The sequence below is a fragment of the Mastomys coucha genome, unplaced genomic scaffold (genome assembly GCF_008632895.1).
Source record: "Mastomys coucha isolate ucsf_1 unplaced genomic scaffold, UCSF_Mcou_1 pScaffold23, whole genome shotgun sequence".
Taxonomy (NCBI): Eukaryota; Metazoa; Chordata; class Mammalia; order Rodentia; family Muridae; genus Mastomys; species Mastomys coucha.
The window spans coordinates 53012108-53033648 of NW_022196906.1; the positions used below are offsets into that span (position 1 = coordinate 53012108).

The 21541-nt window shown below is 43.2% G+C and overlaps 1 protein-coding gene across 2 annotated transcripts in view; it reads right to left on the reverse strand.

Moving 5' to 3' along the window:
• Rec114 (REC114 meiotic recombination protein) overlaps nucleotides 1-21541 on the reverse strand; it is a 100930-nt gene that overhangs the window by 13031 nt on the left and 66358 nt on the right. For both annotated transcript variants that reach the window (XM_031345909.1, XM_031345908.1), the window contains one exon: nucleotides 1008-1091. In XM_031345909.1, the coding sequence (XP_031201769.1) occupies nucleotides 1008-1091 (84 nt within the window). The remainder of the gene's footprint in view (nucleotides 1-1007; nucleotides 1092-21541) is intronic.

Here is a 21541-nt window from a genome sequence, read left to right on the forward strand (position 1 = left end):
CTCCCTCCCTCCCTCTCTCTCTCTCTCTGTCCCCCCTTCCCCCCTCTCTTCTTCCTTCCTCCCCCTCCTTCCCTCTTTGTTCTTTCTGTCTTGATCTTCAGTTTTGTCTTTATGAGACAAGATTTCTCTGTGTAGCCCTGGCTGTCCTGGAACTCACTCTGTAGACCAGGCTGGCCTCGAACTCAGAAATCTGCCTGCCTCTGCCTCCCAAGTTCTGGGATTAAAGGCATGCACCACCACTGCCCAGCTGAATTTTTTTTTAGAGATTTACTTGCATTATTTATGTCTATATGTATATGTCTGTGTATGGGGGGGGTGCCCACAGAGGTTAGAATTGAGACTAAGATCCCCTGGAACTTGAGTTACAGGTGGCTGTGATGCCATACCATGGGGTTCCAAGTACAGCTTATAGAAGCAGGTTCTCTGTATTTTATGGGTCTCAGATCGAGCACAGCGAGCACCTTTATCCACTAATCCATTTACTGGCCAGGGATTTTTTTGTTTATTTTTTTTGTTTTGTTTTGTTTTTTGAGGCAGGTTCTCTCTACATAGCCCTGGGTGACTAAGAACTGTGTAGACCAGACAAGCTTTGAAGCCTCTGTCTATGGAGTGCTGGGGTTTAAAGGCATGTGCCATCACACCCAGTTCCTATTTTTAAATATTACAGTGAGAAGAAATGACAATATGTATTCAATGGAACCTTCAAAAATACCTTCTTAAACATCTAACAAACCAGGCACACTGCCTGCTACCCGCCTGCTCCCAGTGCTAGAGCAGAGAAGCCACACAGCACAGGCTCGTGCTGGCCACCAGCCTGCATGCCAGGAGGAGCTCCTACGTGCTTGGGGTTTTGCTTATGGGGCAAACCTTTCTTCTATACGGTTCTTCCAGCACTGGTCGTCCCTGTCCCAGGGGCTCCCCATACCCCTACCTTGCCACACACACCAATGGGAAAAGTGGGGCATTAGTATAAACATGGCTGGCCATGGAGTTGAGTGTCATCTTGCCTTTATTGTTGTTCCAAACAGAAGACAGTCCACACGTCTTACAATCTTCAACCAGTTCTTGCTGCCAATGAGCGAAAACCCTTCCTGAAACAGCAATTAGGTGAGGTTAGTGACAGGAACAGAAAGAGACAAATACCTATTCATAAGTCACACATGGAGTGATGCCACCAAATGCCAAGGTGTGGTACCTTGCCAGTGCCAAGTCCCAGCATTCATTTACAGGCCGGCTCTCAACCTCTTTGTATTAAAATGAAGAGAAATACTAAAGTAGTAAATGTAATTCATACTTGTTGTAAAAAGTGTTTCTCTGCATCCCGATTTGCCCAAACGACCTTCTACTCCTTTGAAGCAGGCTTCACTGTTGTCACTTAGGAGTTTATCAGATCCACTGCTAACTGTACAGTGAGATTCCTCATCATAAGAACCCTGTTTTCTCAATAATGGTAAATGTGAGGCCATTTGGTCTTGTGAGTATTCAGTTTTGTTTACATCTGACAGAAAAAGGAAAAAGCAGCAGAGAGTAGTAGCTGGTACAAGCCTCAAAGAAGTGCTCAGAGGACCTAGCACGGTCTGCAGAGCGGCTCTGAAGGGTCCTATGGCCTGTGGCTCTTCAGCTGCCTGCATGTTGCTGGGGATGCAGTCTGAGTTGGAATACATTCTGCCTGATCACCCACCATGAGCAAGAACTCCACGTGGACAGCCTCTTCACCCCAGAAGCTTAATAACTCTGGAGACAAAATGCCTGTAGCCATTCCAGCCTCCCCAGTTTGCTCTTCCTAAATCTATAGTGGTAATTTTCAACTTCCATTGAAATTCACCAATATTTTCTTTTTTTAAAAACAGAACAGGAAGTCAGACAAAGGCTTTATGGTTTCACCTTAAAACTCTCTCTCATGGCAGTATACACCTGAATACTGAGTAATACTGACTCAGGAGGATTGCCACGGTTGAAGTCTGCTCAAGTGTCACAATGAAACTTGGTCTCAAAATAAAAACAGGACAACCCCTCCCAGATTAGTAAGAAAAATGTGTCATTATGACACCCCCAAATAAGCTGTTTCAGGTGGCGGGCAATGGGGAAGGCATAGAGGGCAGACACAGTGCTTATGGGCACAGTTTGGTAATGCAAATGCATTTATCCTTTGACCTGACAGGCTGAGTGCTAGGGATACATCTGCAGGTCAGCCTGCACCCATCTTGACACGATGCACAGACAGTACCGCATTAAATCTTAGTGCATTTGTTTATTTAGCAAAAGGGTGGAGGTGGAGGAGAGCCATTATGCAAGGGTGGAGGTCAGGGGACAACTTGCAGGAGTGTTTTCTCTCCTTCCACCTTCCAGGGGTTAAGTCCAGGTCAGGCTTGTGGGGCAGGCCCTTTTACCTGCTCAGCTCCCTCTCAGCCCCAGAACACGCTATGTTTTTGCTAGTCAATGTGAAATGTAGTTCAAAAAAAAAAAAAAAAAAAAAGAGTGGAGTTTAAGATATTTTATATCACTTCCACTTTTTAAAATAAATAATACTTGAAACTCATGTTTTTTGGAATTTGTGTGTGTGTGTGTGTGTTTTGCACTTCATATCCAACCTGTCTGTACCACAAAATGAAGGAGGCAATCTCTGACCTGTGCTTGACTCACCCCTCTTCCCTTCAGACTCTGACCACCTTTATCTTGCTGGGTTTGGGCAGAGTTCCTGGAGTTCCCAGGGCCCTGGGAGCACACATGTCTGTAAGGACAGCTGTGCACACGACTTTTCTGCATTGTGGACCATGCAGCTCATTCCCAGAGTCTCATCACCCTGTGGTCCTTGACCCCAGTCCCACAGTCATGCCGAAAGCTTGCCATGGTGGTTCATGTCTGCAATCCCAGTACCTGGGAAGCTGAGGCCGGAGGACTGCTGTAAGGTCAAGGCCAGCCTGAGCTACATAGTGAGGTCCAAAGCAAGACCCAATCTCAAAATTAACAATAAAAAGTCCCCATAAGGAACTTTTGGGACAAAGTTCCCAAAAGAATCAGGAGAGGAAGAATCAGGAGAGGGAGCAAAGGACTCAGGTGCTGAGTCCACTGTGAATACACATGGGCAAAAAGAATCCCGTTGCCCTCATCGTCCAGGTCCTTTCCCTCACGGAACTGGTTTCTTTGGTGGCACAGATGTACTTCCCGGTTCCTTTCCAGGTGTTTCCTTGCTATATACCTCATGCTGGCCTCTAACTTGGCGCCCTCCTGCCTAAGCCTCCCAAATGCTGAGATTACAGGCCTGCATCTCCACACTTGGCCTCTGATACCTCCTGGTTCTAACTCTGCTGGCCAGTGTGAGCTAGCCACTACCCAGGAGGATAACACTGCAGGTAGGGTCACTGGTGCTGAACAAGATGAAGCAGCTTTGAGCCCACTCCAAGTGTGACTTCATAAGCTTTGATGTGAATAGGGTACTTCATGTTCACGAAATGACAAAGCATTCCCACCTGCTACAAAGACCCTGCCTCTGAGAGAAGCACGGAGACGATAGCTCCAGAAATAGCTGGATGACTAACCGCTGAGAAATAACCCTCAGTCCCAAGCTCTGGGTGCCAAAGGCTTCCTGATTAAGGGGGAACTGACACTCACTCAGGTGATGTATTTAAAATTGAGATCCCACCTGAAGCTTCAGGGCTGTGTTTCCACTCCCTTCTGAAAGCTCTGGGTTTATGAGGTTCAAATTATACCGAAAAGAGGAAAAATATCCCCAACAGTAGAGTCTTTGCGAACAACATGAGGGAAGAAAGAAGCAGCAAAGTGTGTGCTTTCAACAGTGACAACCAGTGGTTATCACATTAGTCAAAAAGAGCAACGAGACAGGCAATAAAATTTGCAGGTGGGTCAGGATTAGATCGAAGCCTCAGACTTGAATGTGGGTAATCTGTCATGTTGTGATGGAGAAGAAACGCCGGTCAAATTTCCAAGAGGTCGTCACCTCACATTTCCCACAGAAACAAACATTCTATCTCGGACTGATGATCATAGTCCATAGCTTGAGATACAGCACAGGAACTCGCTGGGTCTATACGCTGTGCCTTCTTGGTGTATGCCAGAAACACAACCAAGTGGTCTCACGGTGAACCACGGGCAATTTAACAGTAAGGCAGCAACCATGAGTAAGGCTACAGCATGATGCTGACGGCACCAGTCATTCCTGCCAGTGACTGGGCACCAGTCATTCCTGCCAGTGACTGGAAGAGTCCAGAGCCTGGGTCACAGAGGCCCACTGCAGGCTGAGCCAGTCAGCTGTCTCTCTCTCTTGGGGTTCTCCACAGGGCTCTGTGCCCATGGGCTTTCTTTCAAAGTACCTTACAGAGCTTTTATTCTTTCTAATAAAACCTTCAGACACACCACAGTTCTGCTGGACTGTGAGAGTTTCCTAGACTACTTATTCCTCCTTCATTCCCAAAGGAAACCTTTTTGCCTGGAGATCTGTTTTCTGTTTTAACTTTTTTGAGACACGGTTTCCTCACACAGTCCACAGCGGCCTAAAACTCTCAACCTTCATTCCCCCAGCACAGATTTGTTGTTGTTGCTTTCATCATGTAATGTAAATTTTGAAGCATACATACAAGAGAAAACTAGCACAATGAAATGATCTGGTCACAAGTGTCACCACACAGCCCATTACACTCGCCCTGCAGCCACCCACACCCTGGGTCATTCTGAAACTAAGACAGATATCTGTAAATATCGAAGGATATATTTCTTCAAAGCTAAGGTCTCTAAAAACACAACCACAAGCTGCTGTGGCAGGGTGTGGGTGGGGCTGGGTGGGCTGCAGAGAGTAGGCAGGTGGAGGACAGGCTATGTGTGCAGGTCAGGTGCTCTGGCATTGCCACTGAGCATCATGGAGCATACAGTTGGCCTAGAGGATATCGTGGTAGGCTGGGAAAGCTTCTTAAAGTCAGATATAGTAATCAGCTACTCGTTCATGGAGATAAAGTACACCAAGCATGGCACTTTGAAATATCAGACAATCTGTGCTCCTAACAGTTACTTTATGATCCCCTTGTATGATGAGCTTGCCCTGCTCCTCGCTAGCTGCAGCACTCTGGAGAGCTGGCCCTGCACCTTGCCTGGGCAGTGCTGGAAAGCTGGCTGTGGTGGTATGGGTGTGGGAAGGAGAGCTGGCCCTGGTTGGAGGGGGCACTGGAGAGCTGGCAGCCTGACTAACCCAGGCTCAGATCCAGGGATGTCAGTTGGCCCACACCAATATCTAACCCATCTATGAGTCACTGGAGTAACCAAAGGTTATTCCATCCACCACACAGAGCAGCAGGATATCCAAGCAGAGTCACAGAAAAGATCCAGTGTTGTGTTGCAGAAGCCAGAGGCCTCAATCCAGAACAATGACTCATTGCAATGAACATTTACAAGTAAAGCTGTTTGGGGCAAAGGGTCCACTGTGTGACACACCGCAGCTTCTATAGCAAGATTTTTTAAAAAAAATTTATTCATCTTTTGGGGGGGGGAGGTTGCAAAGGTGAGAGGCAGATATGGAGGGATAAGGAGATGAGTGGGATTGGGGTGCATGATATGAAATTCACAAAGAATCACTAAAATGTTAACATAACCACAAAACCAAATCTTTAAAAATTAACAACTCCTTTGACAATATCACAGTTCCCTGTCTTCTGGCATTTTTCCACAGTCCTTCCTTTTGAGACCAGGTATCCAAATGCCATCCATACACTGGCAAAGCTAGGATACCATTCTACTGTGACATGGGGCTGCTGCATCCCTTAGGCCTGCAGACTTTTCCCTGTCTTTTCTCATCTTCCCATCTGACCTCTGTTGAGACATTAAGTTACTGAGACTCTAGACCAAAAATCAACAGATTTCTCTCTGTAAAGGGCCGATGAGTAAATATTATAGGAGTGTGGGCTGTGTAGTCTCCAGGCCCTCGATGAACTTAGGCCTGTGGTGTGGGAAGGCAGCCACAGACTAATAAGTGTGGCTGCTGGCCAACGAAGCTTTACCATGGACACTGCAATAGAGCTGGATACAGTTTTTCACATCTCACAATGTATTATTCCTTTCTCAATGCTTTTTGGTTGGTTGTTTTTTCGTTTTTCGAGACAGGGTTTCTCTGTGTAGCCCTGGCTGTCCTGGAACTCACTCTGTAGACCATACTGGCCTTGAACTCAAAAATCTGCCTGCCTCTGCCTCCCAAGTGCTGGGATTAAAGGCGTGCACCACCACTGCCCTGCTCTCAATGCTTTTTAACCATTCAAAAATGTATAAATTAGGGGCTGTCTAACAATTTGATCCTTAGATCCACATAAATTGCTAGGCACAATGATACATTATAATCCTAGTGCTAGCAGGTAGTAGGCAAGAGGACTCCTGGGCTGGCCGGCCAGAGTCTAGCCTAGTCAGCAAAACCAGGTCCCAGTAAGCTATGCTGCCTCAAAACTAAAGTGAATGGCTCCTAAACATGAACACTCAAGGTTGACCTCTGCCTTCTAACTGCAAACGCGTACCCACAGATGTACATCCACACACCAATACATGCAGACTGCAGACAAACAGGAAAAGCAAAGCCACTCACATCCCATTGTTAGTCTTAATCTCTAGACTCACCCTCACTAAACTCTGTTCTAGTGCCTACAGGCATGCTTTTCATTTTGTATCCTGTCTCTTGTATTCCTCATAGATCAAGAACTTTGATCAAATCCAGGTTCATCCTTTCTTGGATTTTGCTAGACCACAGATGCATGATTCTACCACAGGCAAAATCATGGCTCTATCCTATGTGTATGAATTTAGCAGTTATTATAAGCACTGCCTATACTCATTAATTCACTAGAAGTTGCAAAAAATAAAATGGTACTTTTGTTCCAGTTTCTTTATGAACTATCTATGAAGGCCTTCCAGCCTAGCATGGTGGCACACTTTCATCATTTCCATAGGTCTTTCAGTTTGCAGTTTCACTTACTTGGTTTTAAAGGGGAAACTAGGAAAAAAGCCATCACATCAATTCTGCCTAAGAGGACTAAGATGGTCACAAATTCTACTCCTGTTATAAACAACTTAAGACTAAACAATTTCTGGAAGCATCGTGTATACACAGAGAAGCAAGTGCAGGAGGACTGTGAGAGCTGGTGACAGGGACACAAGCTGGGAGGGCCTCTGGTCACTGAAGCTTTGTGCTTGCAATCAGTTTCTAGACTGAAGCCAGTCACACTGCTACACATCTGTAATCCCAGCACGTGGGAGGAAGGAAGATCAGAGTTCATGGTCATTCTTGGCTACTTAGCTCCTTCAAGGCTAGCCTAGGCTACATACGATTCTGTCTAAACCTTAAAAAAAAAAAAAAAAAGGAGGTTGTATAGATTTTTATCTGTATGAGTATTTTGCCTGCATGTATGTATGTGTATCATGTGCCATGCTTGGTGCCTAGAGGTCAAAAAAGGGTGTCAGATCCCCTGAAACTGGAGTTAGGGATGGTTGTTGAGCCACCATATGGGTGCTGGGAATCAAACCATGATTCTCTGTGAGATAAACAAGTGTCCTAAACTCCTGAGCCATCTGTCTACCTCCCTCTCCCCATCTCAAAACCTTTAAAAATTAGTAAAAGAAACCAGACTGACAAAGAGAAGGGGAACCTACTGGGCGTGTAGTCTTAATGAGTTGAGAAGAAAGAGTTGGGGAGAAGCAGATGTGGCTGGAGCTGGTTATAGGATCGCTGGAAGCAGACCTGGCACAGCTTCAGAAACCTGCCTCAAGAGTCCTAAAGCCTCTGGCTGACCTGCAGTCTGAGCACTGAAGGTGTGACGCCAACCCTGTTCAAGAGTAACCTTTGGAATGAGAAACAGCACCAGGGAGACAGCCCAGCAGTCCCAGAAGCCAGGGCAAGAACAGTTTCTGCAGCTGGAATTGAAAGCCTTCCTTGGATGCAGAGGCTGCTCAAGACACAGCACACCTCAGAATGCTGTGGGATCAGCTGCAGGGTAAAAGTACTCTACTCCACCCTAGAGAGAGCCAAAACAAGTTTCCAAAGGGTCAAACTGATGCTAAGTACTTTACTTGCTTAAAATCCCCAAAACTCTTTTAAGGGGCATAAAATGAATTAATGCTTCACGATGTAAGAATCATGTCTGATCAGAAATCATCAACATATGAGATGTTAGACAGCTCAACAGGTTAACAACAATTATTCAGCCTCAAGAAAAATGAGTCAATAGCAAACTGGAGTGAGTCAATGACACTGCTGACAGGCAGGGAAAGATAGATAAAAAGCTACATGTGCTCAAGCATTAAAAAACAAAGAGACAGCCGGGCGGTGGTGGCGCACGCCTTTAATCCCAGCACTTGGGAGGCAGAGGCAGGCGAATTTCTGAGTTCAAGGCCGGCCTGGTCTACAGAGTGAGTTCCAGAACAGCCAGAAATACACAGAGAAACCCTGTCTCGAAAAAAACTAAACCAAACCAAACCAAAACAAAACAAAACAAAAACAACAACAACAAAATCAAAAAACAAAAAAGACAAATCTAAAAACTAAAAAACCGATACAAGAATGTAAGAATAAGAAGACCTAACTGGTGTTTTTTCTGGTCCCTGACTTGGGAAGGGTTACGTCTGAGGACAAAGAAGGAGTTCTTTATATTGAAGGTGGGGGTGGTACAGTGTGGGTGAAGGCAGAGAGACAAGATGACAAATGTGACTGAGGAAATGCAGGGCACCTACAGATGGCTGTAGGATTGTGGGCAGGCTCAACAGAGAGACACATTTTCTCATAAAGGTCTTCATGCTATGCTAAAAGGTTTTAGCTATCAAAATAATATCATTTTTTACCTTCTGACAATGTGATATAATAGTTTGAGTTTTAAATACTAAGCACATTTGGCCCAAATCTGTCCTCCAGATTAGTTGTTCTTTAGCTCTATAAATGAATCCAAGCATAAGAACTAGACAGTGCTTCTTGGGGCCACCCCAGCACATAGAACCATGTCTCCTCTGTGCCAAAGGAGAGAGTGCAGAGCCTATGCAAGCGCTTAAAAGCACTGGGCCAAAGGCTTTTCCCAACAAAGTGAGCATCTGTTAACTTTGTCTGGGTAGCAGGCACTCTATGGAAACATCTTCATTTTCCTTTGAGAAACTAGCTGACCCCGTTCATGGGATCCAGACAAGGCTAGCTCCTCAGCTGCCCTCGCTCCATAGGTAGACAGGTGACCGTCAGTGTACATACCTGCTTCTGACCTCTGTGTTGTGTGTTATGGGTGTGCATAAAAGCTAGTAAAATCTGTATATATGCTGGGAAGGAGAGGCTCTTTCCATTAGCGTTGTTTGTTTGAAAGGTAAGTAAGTTGCTGGGACCCCTCTGGAGCACAGAAAACAGAGCTGGGAGACAGAGGCGGCCAGTAATGGTGTGTGAGCCCCTGCGTCCACTGCACTGAAAACCACTCCTATTCCTGTGAAGTTTTGTGAGGCAGTGGGTCTTACTCATGTACAGGAACAGAATATGGGCACATATTACTTTCAACCTGGTTTATAACTTAAGAAGTACAATAGCTAAATGATTCACTTTCACTGTTCAAATATCCATCCAAATTTCCCTGCCTAACTGCTACAGCGTTTTCAAAATTCCACATCTCCTTGCTTAATAATCCAGCAATTGATGTTTAAAAACTGCACTCAAGCCGTGGCAGCAGCACAGCTGAGCACTTGCCCCTTCCCTCTCATTCTCAGCACATCTGTCTCGGCTTCTGGGACCCCTTTGCTACCTTACTCAGTGTCGTCTTTACCACACCTCAGGTTCAGTCACCTTTAAATAGCAGGTCTCCAGCACAGACCTTCCTCAGATCTTCAAAGAAGCTGAGGGCTATTGGCAAAGAGCAAGGGCTGATGGGATAGACATCTGGCTTGAGTGGCTCAGATACTTTCAGCTCCAATTACTACAGCCAAAGCCATTCTCAACACACATACCTACTCCCAGCTCTGGCTCTTTCCTGAATTCCTAACTGCAGAGAATAAGGAAGGAAGGGAGGAACAGAGGGAAGAAGGAAGAGAGGGAGGGAGGGAGGGAGGAAGGAAGGAAGGAAAGAAGGAAGGAAGGGAGGGAGAGAGGGAGGGAGGGAGGGAGGAAGGAAGGAAGGAAGGAAGGTAGGTGTCTTAGTCGGGGTTTCTATTCCTGCACAAACATCATGACCAAGAAGCAAGTTGGGGAGAAAAGGGTTTATTCAGCTTACTTCCATATTGCTGTTTATCACCAAGGAAGTCAGGACTGGACCTCAAGCAGGTCAGGAAGCAGGAGCTGATGCAAAGGCCATGGAGGGATGTTCCTTACTGGCTTGCTTCGCCTGCTCTCTTATAGAACCCAAGACTTCCAGCCCAGGGATGGCACCACCCACAAGGGTCCCTACCCGCTTGATCACTAATTGAGAAAATGCCCCACAGCTGGATCTCATGGAGGCACTTCCCCAACTGAAGCTCCCTTCTCTATGGTAACTCCAGCCTGTGTCAAGTTGACACACAAAACCAGCCAGTACAGAAGGAAAGGAAGGAAGGCAGGAGGGAACAAAGGAAGGAAGGAAGGAAGGAAGGAAGGAAGGAAGGAAGGGAGGAAGGGAGGAAAGAAGGAAGGAAGGGGCAAAGGCAGGCAGGCAGGCAGGTAGAGCAGAGCAAAATTCTTCACGCTTCCCACCCCAGACATGTCTGAACTGCTGCTTTTCCCTTGCACACAGCAATCCTGTTAAGCACTTCCATGCATGCTGATACTTCCCTCTTCTTTCTTGGTTTACTAAACCAGCCTTCGCTCTCTTCCCTCTTGCCCACCCCCTTCCATTCCCACACATCTGCAAGAGAAAGTGTAACAGGTTGTCACTCACTGGCTTAGAATCTGTCGATAGTTTTCTATTTTTCTTGATAAAAATAAAATCTCTTATATGACCTGCAAGGGAATACACAGGAAGAATGAAGTAGATGAACCATATGTCTACTGGCACATGGGAGATGTGTGGATCATAAACTTCCATGAAGTCCTAGGAGCCTTCTAACCCTGAAGCCTCTTTAGACAAGGAAGGGCCAAGGTTATAGAACAGTGTGTCTAGTGCTGTTCTTAACTCCCAGAAGGAAAGAGAATCTAAGGGGTAGTCTCATAAAACACCAGGCGTTGCTGACATCTTCCAGCACATTCTGAGTAGCCTTTCTTGGTATTGAGCTCCCCATCCACACATTTGGTAGTGCTCTGTGTGCTGATGTTAGCTTACTCTGTTCTCAGGTGTCAGCCTGGGAGCATTCTCTCCTCCTTGGGAGACCTTAGCATAGCTTGGCTTTGATGTTTACGGTTTAGCACTCCCATGGAAATCTAGTTTTGTTCCAGACTTTTAAGATGGTAAAAGTTCACGCTGGCTTGTTTTCAGGCTATTTGTGGGTATCTCCCTAAGGCCCTCAGATACTCAGAACACTCTTAGAGCAACTTAGAGCTGTAGACAGCAGCCTTTATGTTCAATTCCTTCTTAATAAAACGGACTGTGGGAGCTAGGAAGACACCCATCAGCAAGCTCTTGCTGGGCAGATAAAACGATCTGAGTTTAGGTGCCGAGTACCCAGATTCTTTAAAAAGAATTGGTCCAGCATCATGTACCTGTAAGCCCAGCACTGGGAAATAAAGGCAGGAGGATCTCTAGGGCTTGCTGGCCATATAGACAATCATCAGGCTTAGTGAGAGACCCTACATCAAAAAGACTCCCAAAAGCATCTGTCCAAGAATGTAGCCCTGCCTTCAAAATCTGAGACATAAATTCATTAACTCCATGTCAAAATCGTGAAAATACAAACAGTAAGACAAAACAGGATAATCCATTCCCTGCCGAAATCACCAACTCCACAGGCATGGTCCTCAAGGAGAACAACTTAGACAAAACTCAAGGCACATAATTCCAAGAACAATTGTAAACATGCTAAATTTATTCAAAGCCTTTGAGAGGGCACAGATACCAGAATTAACTTTAAAAGAACAGAAATAAGATGACTAAGGGCCAAGAAAATGAAAATAAACAGTTGGATGAGGGGATAAGGACAATCAGAAATTGTAAATCAAATTCAGTGGGGAGGTCAGTGGGTCAATGGGGAGGTCAGTGGGGGGTCAGTGGGGTCAATGGGGGGTCAGTGGGAGTCAGTGGGAAGGTCAGTGGGGGGTCAGTGGGAAGCCTCACCAATAGAACAGAGCTTCTGGAAGGCAGAACATCAGTGCATGAAGACAAGGTATAGGAATAGAATTACTCATTCAAACCAAATGATCATTTCTTTTAAACTCACTAACAAAATATGCAAAAACTTGGCAGTACCATGGAAAAGCCAAGCTGTGAACTACAGGCACAGAAAAAGGACAGAACTCCAGGCCAAAGGCATAGATAATATTTTAAATAAAATCATGAAAGAAAATTTCCTAACTCTACTGAAAGATATACCCATTTAGTTTTTAAAAAAAAAGGCTCAAATTGACAGGATCAGAAAACAAATCTCCTACAAATACTAATGCTAAATACTAATAATGCTAAAATGCAGACTCAAGCAAGGGCCCTGAAAGCTACAGGGGAGAGGGGACAGGTACACAGACAAACTCATCAGAACAAAAGCTGATGACTTAGTGGAAACTTTTAAAGCTAGAAGGTCCTGGAAAGATTTATTTCTAGTTCTAAAAGATTCATGTCAGGAGTCATTTAGGATAGGCTAGGGCTAGCAGGTGGCCTTCCTGAAGGTGGCCCACCATTTTTGCATGGTCTGCGATGGGAGAGCTCTATGAGACAAGGTACCAAAGAGACTTCATCTCAAGATTCTTACAGTTAATATGCTTTTCCTATTAAATTAATATAATAACCCCTGGGCACTAGCCCACCATGTTGAGCAGATTTTCTGCAGATCAATGTAAAGATGAACCTTCATGAATTAATGCTGTTTTAGATGAATTAATGATTTTATAGAGTTCCTGACTTGATTCAAATAATATTAGGAAGAAAGTTTTAAGGGGTGGTTTTAGTTGTTTTACTAGAAAGATGTAATAAACTTAGAATCAATAATAGAATGTGCCCATAATACTAATACTCCTCGTAATAGTGAGTAAAGGCTGCATAATAAGGAATACAGTGAGTTTCATAATTACACTAAAAAGAAAAATAGGCTTTGGACAAATGTATGCTCAAGGAAAAACATTTAGGTCCAAGGATAAAGCCACAGATGTGCACCATGATAAGGCAAGGCCATGTAAAACTGTTGCTTTGAATTTATAATGAGCATACAGAATGAAACACTGCTTTGACCTTGGTATCAACATCCTTCTGTAACTCCCATTTTGTGTAACATTTTATCTATGAGGTAATTTTCTAAGAATTTTTTGTCTATAAAAAGGTCACACACACAAAAATAAAGACATGTTGGCTTGAGGGGTTCTCCCCATCCATCCATCCATCCATCCATCCATCCATCCATCCATGAACTGCGTATGTCTGTTTCTGTGTGTAGGTATGTAAGAATAATTGTGAAATGGATGAAGCAGGCACTTGGGCCTGGCCACAATTGTATGTATGAATGTATATGTATCTGCAGATTTTTCCCTGTGTAAAGGATTTTAATTCTTTTCCTTTCCTTCCTCTCTGGCTCACAGTTAACCAGCCTACCCAGGGAGAGGCTTCTGGCTGCTTGGCCAGAGAAGGGAGTGCTAGCAAGAAATCCTTGACCTAATCCCTCGCTGCTAAACAGTATGTGTTAATCACCAGATATTAGAATTTATATAAGCACAAATAATAAAGAGGTAAGTTTTTAGTACCAAATAGTAATAAAGAGTTAATAAAGAGTTGTTTCCCTATCATTTAATGAAGCACAGAACAGTAATAGAGAGTTATAAAGATACAGCATTTAATAAAGCACAGAGATTTACAAAGTAAAAATAAAGCATAGAGAGATAAAGAGAAAAGAGATCAGTGATTTTCAGCCACAGAATAAGCAAGAGAGTTTCAAGTCTCTATGAGCCATCAGCTAATAGCATCCAGTACAATTAGAGAAAGTTACAAGGCCATCAGTCTTTTGGCCATAGTCCAACACTGCTGCAACTCACCTCAACTCCAATCCCCCAAAGGCCGGGCAGGCCCAGGCGATAGCAACTACCAACTCAGACTATTACACCCAGCAAAACCATCCAATAAAACTGAGGCAGAAATAATGCCAACCCCACCTCTAAGCCCACCTTCAGTAACCTAGTGACAGCAGGACACATCATCACTAGCCACCAAGACACATTTCTACTGTCAATAAGAAGGCATGGGAATTCAAATACCTGACAAAACTGACTTCAGAAGAAAACCTCAAAAGAGATTAAAAAAAAAAAAAGGTCACTCACGCTCATTAAATAAGCAGCCTATCAAGAGGGTATTACAATAATATTTATGAACCAAACCCAGGTATACCCAATCTCATAAAACAAATATTACTAGATATAAAGAACCACAAATTAACCCCAACACAGTAAATATTAGGAGATTTTAATACTCCACTTTTACCAATACACAGGTCATCTGGACCAAAAAACAAAACAAAACAGACAGAAAGCATTACAGTTGAATGAAATTATAAAGAAGTGACTCTAACAATGGCCTATGGAAATTCTACCCAAATATTAAAGAATACAAGAGTTTTCAGCAGGTCGTAAAAATCCTTTCCATATGAATCATGGGTTAGGATACAAAAAGCTAGCATCAACAAATACAGGAAAATCGAGATATCCTGTATTCCATGTGAATACAACTGAATAAACTAGATACTAAACCAAGAGGAACTACAGAAAACCCAAACTCTTAGAGGTTAACAATGAATTTATAGAACAATAAATAGGTCACTGAAGAAATATAACTAACTTAATGATGTACCTTAAGGCCATGGAAGCTGGGCAGAGACAGGCAGATTTCTGAGTTTGAGGCCAGCCTGGTCTACAGAGTGAGCTCCAGGATAGCCAGGGCTACACAGAGAAACCCTGTCTCGAAAAACAAACAAACAAACAAACAAATACCATGGAAAAACAAAAACAAATCAAACCCAAAGCAGTAAATAGGGAGATTAATGAAGATTCAAACAGAGATTAATGAAGTAGAAATAGAAAAAATACAAAGAACTATAAAACAAAGAGTCCAGGTTTTGAAAAGATAAGGGAGACTGGCAACCTTTTAGTCAAATTAACTAACAGGGAGAGAAATGTAAATAAAATCAGAGAGTAACAACAGACACTAAAGATTAAAAAATTATAGGGACCGTATTCTACAAACCTATATTCCACTAATTTGGGAAAAATATCTAAAAGAAATGGTTGCATTTTTAGACACATACGACTTAACAAAATTAAATCAAGACAAAATAATTTAAACAGATCTATAACCAGCAATAGCTAACCAGACTAAAGTAGAAATTAAAAGTCTGCTGAAATAAAAAGCCAAGGACCATGATGAATCTGCTGCAGAATTCTACCAGATCTTTAAAAAAGAACTAACAGGGCTGGAGAGATGACTCAGCAGTTAAGAGCACTGACTGCTCTCCAGAGGTCCTGAGTTCAATTCCCAGCAACCACATGGTGGCTCACAACCATCTGTAATGGGATCCAACACCCTTTTCTGGTGTGTCTGAAGACAGCTACAGTGTACTCATACATAAAATAAATAAATAAAATAAATAAATACTTTTTAAAAAAGAGCTAATAATATCTACACAAATTATTTTGTAAAATAGAGAAGAAAGGCATGCCTCCAGACTCTTAATGAAGACAGTATTACACTAGAAAAAGATATGACTCAAACAAGAAAGTTACATACTGATCTTGTTGAACATAAATGGAAAAACTGTCTATAAAATTCACTTGTAAACTGAATTCATGATTATCAAAAAGACCATTCACAAAGATCAAGTCAGCATTATTCCAGAGCTGCATTATTCTAGAAATGGTATAACATATGTAGATAAGCCATTACATACATGGTGTCAAAGATAGGAATCACACCATCTCAACAGATACAGAAAAGGCTCTGACAATATCAGATGATGCCCCTTCAAGATAAAAGTCATGAAGAGCCTGGCAAGGAGGCAGGGTACCCTAACATGACTGGAACTATAGACAAAAGCCTGGTAACAATTAGAGCCAAACTTAAGGCATTCTCACAAAGATCAGGGACAAAACAAGGGTATCTGTTCTCTCCACTCCTGTTCAGTACAATGCTTACAGTCTTAGCTAGAGCAATAAAACAAGAGATGGAAATTCAAAATACACAGCAGAAAAGAAATCATTATTAAAATATCCCTATCTGCAGATAAACAAGACCCTAAAGACTCCACAAAGAACTCCTAGAAAGTAGGAAGACACACAAAGTCAACACACAAATCAGCAGTCTTCTCACATACTGATAATAAACAAAATTTAAAAAATCAGGAAAAATCCCATTTATAACACTGAAGAAGGGAAGGAAAGAGGAGGAGGGAGGAGGAGGGAAGAGGAGGAGGGAGGAGGAGGAGGGAGGAGGAAGAAGAGGAGGAGGGAGGAGGAGGGAGGAGGAAGAGGAAGAAGAGGAGGGAGGAGGAGGGAAAAGGAGGGAAGAGGGAACAATAACAACAACAGTAGACAACACCAACTTTGTAATAAACCTAATCAAAAACAAAAAGTGAAAAATTTAAACATCAAAGAAATATAAACAAACAACATCAACAACAAAACCAAAAACAAACAAAACCATTAGAAGATGCACAGCCATCCATGTTCACAGACAGAACTAATACTGTGAAAATGGCCACCCTATCAAATGCAATCTACAGAGTCAATGCTATTCCAATAAAAATTCCAGGGCCATTCTTCACAGATGCAGAAAAATCTATCTTAAGATTTACATGAAAGTGCAAAAGACCATAGATACCCAAAGCAGTTTTAACAAAAACAGTACAGCAGGAGGCTTTACCACCCCCAACTTCAGGTTATGTTGCAGAGCCACAGTAATAAAAACAGCCAAACTTGAGCACAAAAGTAAAATATAGATCAACGGAGTAGAATAGTGAGGGCCCAGATGTAAGTCCACACTCTGTGAGCTACCTGATTCAATGAAGGAGCTGTCAGAGAACTGAGGTAAGGAGTAAGAGCACTGCACTGGGAAGGATTCCACCCTACAGGCCTGTTCTGAGGAACAGTAGGCAGGCTTTCCACCCCTCTTCTCTACAGCGAAGATGAGGATGAGGAAGATGAGGATGATTCTGCTGAGGAAAACTGAAGAAAAAGTCCCAGTGAAGAAATCTGTATAAGATACCCCTGCCAAAAATGCACAAAAATCAAACCAAAATGAAAAAAAAGACTTAAAACCACCAATACCAAGATCAAAGAAAGGGTCAGGAGTCCTTCAAAAATCAGGAAAAAACTCCTAAACACCAAAAGGGCCTGCTTCGTAGAAGGCATTAAAGCAAAAGTGCAAGCAAGAATAGAAAAGAGAGGGTCTGTCCACAAAGTTGGAAGCCAACTCATTACTTACGAGGAACTGCTTCTGGGTGACAGACCAGGAGTCTACTCAAGATCTCTGGCAGTGGGGGAAATCTCTTTAAGAAAATGGTTGACACACTTTGAAACATTCTGTCTTATTTAATTTCTATAACAGTTGATACCTGGCTGTCCTTTTTGTAACATACAGTGAGACCTTTCCCTGCCGTGCCTGATAAATGCTGTCCAGGTTTAGTTGCCAAGAATGTGCTGTCTGAGACGCCTGTTTAGCTTTTCAGGACGGAACTCCACCCTTTACTGATTTTAAGTATTTATGGAATGTTATGATAGATCATAGCCATAGTGGTGGTCAGATGTGGAAATGGCAGGGAGACAAAAACAGACATGCAAAATAAACTCAATATTTTAATAAAGTTAAAAAATGGAAGCTTAAAAAAAACTTTTTAAAAACAAAACAAAAGAATCTGACAGAGCAAAATGCTGGTAGGCTGGTAGCTCCTTATGCAAGTCACCCACCCACAAGTAGGAAGGGAGGGAGGGAGAAAGAAAGGAAGGAAGGAAGGGAGGGAGGGAAGGAGGGAGGGAGGGAAAAAGGGAGGGAGGGAGAGAGGGAGAGAGGGAGGGAGAAAAGGGGGAAGGGGGAGGGAGGGGGAGAGGGAGGGAGGGGAGAAGGAAGGAAGGAAGAAAAAAAACAGGTGAATTGTAGTTACTGGTAACTGGATTTATTCTAATTATAGGAAATGGGCATCCCTTCTTGTTTTCACATTTTAAAGTATTTCTTCCTAGTTTTTCTTTATATTTTATAGTTATATTTAAACTGCATATATTCTAAATTTTGCTCTGTTCACTGAATTACAGCAGGACATTTTTCATAAGTACTGTCATTTTTAGTGTCTTACCATATGGATCCAACAAGTTTTAAGAAACCTTCACTTCACAGAGGGAACAACTGTAGGCACTTCCACTTTATCCCCTCTATGAAGAACACTGTGATGAACATTTTTAGGTGGCCCCCATCCCCTTTTTGGTACTACTGGGGACTGAACTTAAGGCCTTGCTCATGCCCAGCAAGTACATTACCAATCCACTTTAGTCTCAGCCTATTTCTTTTTTAAATTTTAAATCATCTTCATGTCATTCAAAGAAGCAGAACTGGGTCAAAGGTCAACTGTATACTAGTGGGAAGGTCTTGATAAATCCTGGCAAGTGATGAAAATGTTTTGGGGAAACAACACACTATGTCACCAGAACAAGGTGACAATGACATCAGCAACTCTCCTGTCAATGCTGTATGCTAAAGCTCAATGTCTCCTTATTAAATGAATATGAGCATTTACTGTATTCATTCATTCAACATGCTTCCATGTGTCGGACACTGTAGCAACTTAGAAAACACAGCAGAAGGCCCAATCTCTGACCTCAAGGAGCTTGTGGTTTTGATGCAGAGGCAGAAAACAAATTCATTATTACAGTGGAAATTAGTGCACTTCCAGGCAAGCACGGGATGCTGTGGGGACATGCAGAAATGGCCCTTGCCTTGACCTCAGGTGCTCAGGACTCACTTCCTGAGGAGGTGAGGCCTAAACTCCATGGTTACTGACCAGACAGCTCAAGTTGTGTCTGCTTTTGGCTCTGTGTTCTCCGGCCTTTGCTTTTTAAACAACGGTCTTACAGCTTTTTGTTAATTCACATGAACTCTGTTATCACCTTATGCTCTGTCGTTTCAAGGCTGTAAAGATAAACCATGTGTGTGCATGCATGAGACCATAGCTATGAATGGAGACACAAATATTACATAGTATAAAAAGGCGCTGGTATAGAAAGGCGCTGCCTTCAAGAGAAATCCTTCTTCTCGGTACTGCCATCCAGTCACCCAGGCACCCATCCTGGGGACAACCCTCAAGTCAAACTCTTGTGAAGTCCCAACCTATACCTACTGCACGCTCAGGCGGCTATGTGCATGCCTACTGCACGCTCAGGCGGCTATGTGCATGCCTACTGCACGCTCAGGCGGCTATGTGCATGCCTACTGCACGCTCAGGCACCTATGTGCATGCCTACTGCACGCTCAGGCACCTATGTGCACCTGATGTACTGTAACCATTTCTGCATCTGTATGAAATGTTTGTTTACAAAAGACAAAAAGTAGTGAGCTGTTCATTATTCATCATTTCTAAAGGGATGTGGTGTGTGTGTGTGTGTGTGTGTGTGTGTGTGTGTGTGTGTGTGTTCACCATATGAACCACAGCTCCCACACAGTCCTCTCCAAGATCTTCTCCAAGGGCAAGAATTTAAAAAGGGTTCTTCATGCTATGAATATGGTACTCCCATAGCTACAACAGCCAGTGAATAACCAGAAATTGTCTGTGAACTCTAGGCAGTATGAAACAGAGAGCTGCACCTGAGTGACAGAAAAGACTGCCTCACAGACAGGGCAACCCTAACTACCTGTGTCAGAGATGGGTAGAAAATACAGCAAATAGGACCAAAACTATTTCCATAGAAACCTTAGTGGAGTTAACAATTGAGGCAAGCAGGGTCTCACAGTAACACTACACATACATTTAATTTGAAAACATATACTGACTGTTGAACTAATTTATAAAATAATTAAATAATTATTTACATGATGACTGACACAAACATTGCAAATATCATATCATTCACAAACATACATAGGCCACTTGCTATTATTTTAATAGCAGTTTTAAGCAAGCCCAATATTAGAACTGTACTGTTCTCTGTCCAAACATCCACCATGTGTACTCCTGATCAAAACCTGAAGTAACTCGTTTCTGAAAGGAAACAGGCAAAGCCATGTTTGTGACTGCTCTGAAGCAGCCAAGAGGAAGGAAATAACTGCTGGCTGTGGGCCAGAAGGCAGGGCTGGGCTTCTTCATGCCATAGAGTCCATAAAGAGAGCTTAGCAGCAGGCTGGACAGCCTGGTCCTGATGGAAGAGGCAGGTGGATCTCCGAGTTTGAGGCCAGCCTGGTCTACATACTGAGTTCCAGGCTGGCCTGGACTAAACAGAAACTTTGTCTCAAAAAACAAACAAACAAACAAACAAACAAACGGGGCTGGAGAGATGTCTCAGTGGTTAAGAGTACTGACTGTTCTTCCAGAGGTCTTGAGTTCAATTCCCAGCAACCAAATGGTGGTTCACAACCATCTGTAATGGGTTCTGATGCCCTCCTCTGGTGTGTGTCTGAAGACAGCGATAGTGTACTCACGTATATAAAATAAATAAATCCTTAAAACAAACAAACAACAAATATGAAAGGCATGGAGATGCCTGGAGAAGTGGCTCAGCAGTTTGGAGCACTTGCTGCTCTTGCAGAGGATCCAGGTTGGGTTCCCAGGATTCACATAGTGGTTCGCAATCATCAATCACACCAGTTCTAGGGGATCAGAAGCCCTCTTCTGGCACCTGTGGGCACCAGACACACCTGTGGTACACATAAATATATGCAGGCAAAACTCATACACATATAAAGTAAGAAATAAATCTTAAAAAAAACATAAAGTACAAAGACATGAATCAACAAATCCAACTACACACAAAGTTAAAACTTATATAATGTGAACGCTGCCATAAAGTAGTTGAAAGGCCAACTGCAGGCTGGGAAAAAGCTCCTGGGCTAGGCAGAAGCTAGCCGAATGGGCACAGAACCAAAGCAGATCGAAACACAATTCAGAGGTGAGGAGACTTGGACTGCCAATATAAAAAGATGCTAGAGATCATTCTAATAGGAAAAACAAAATGGGAAAAACATGACATTCCATTTAACGCCCATCGCACACCAAGCGGGGCTGTTCAAGCTCTTAGGAAAGCACACCCACACACTTGTGGTTCTCCCCAGCATTCCCAGAGGACCTCATCCATCTCTGCGGGGTAATTCTAAACAAACCCAGAACATCAGTGGGCCACTCCATACTCATTTTCTCCACAACCCTCCTTTCCTTCCCTTCCTCTCCTCTCCTCTCTCTTCTCTGTGGGTACATGCATATGTTCACATGTTATCTATTCATGAATGTTTAGTTTCATTAAAAGAAAAAA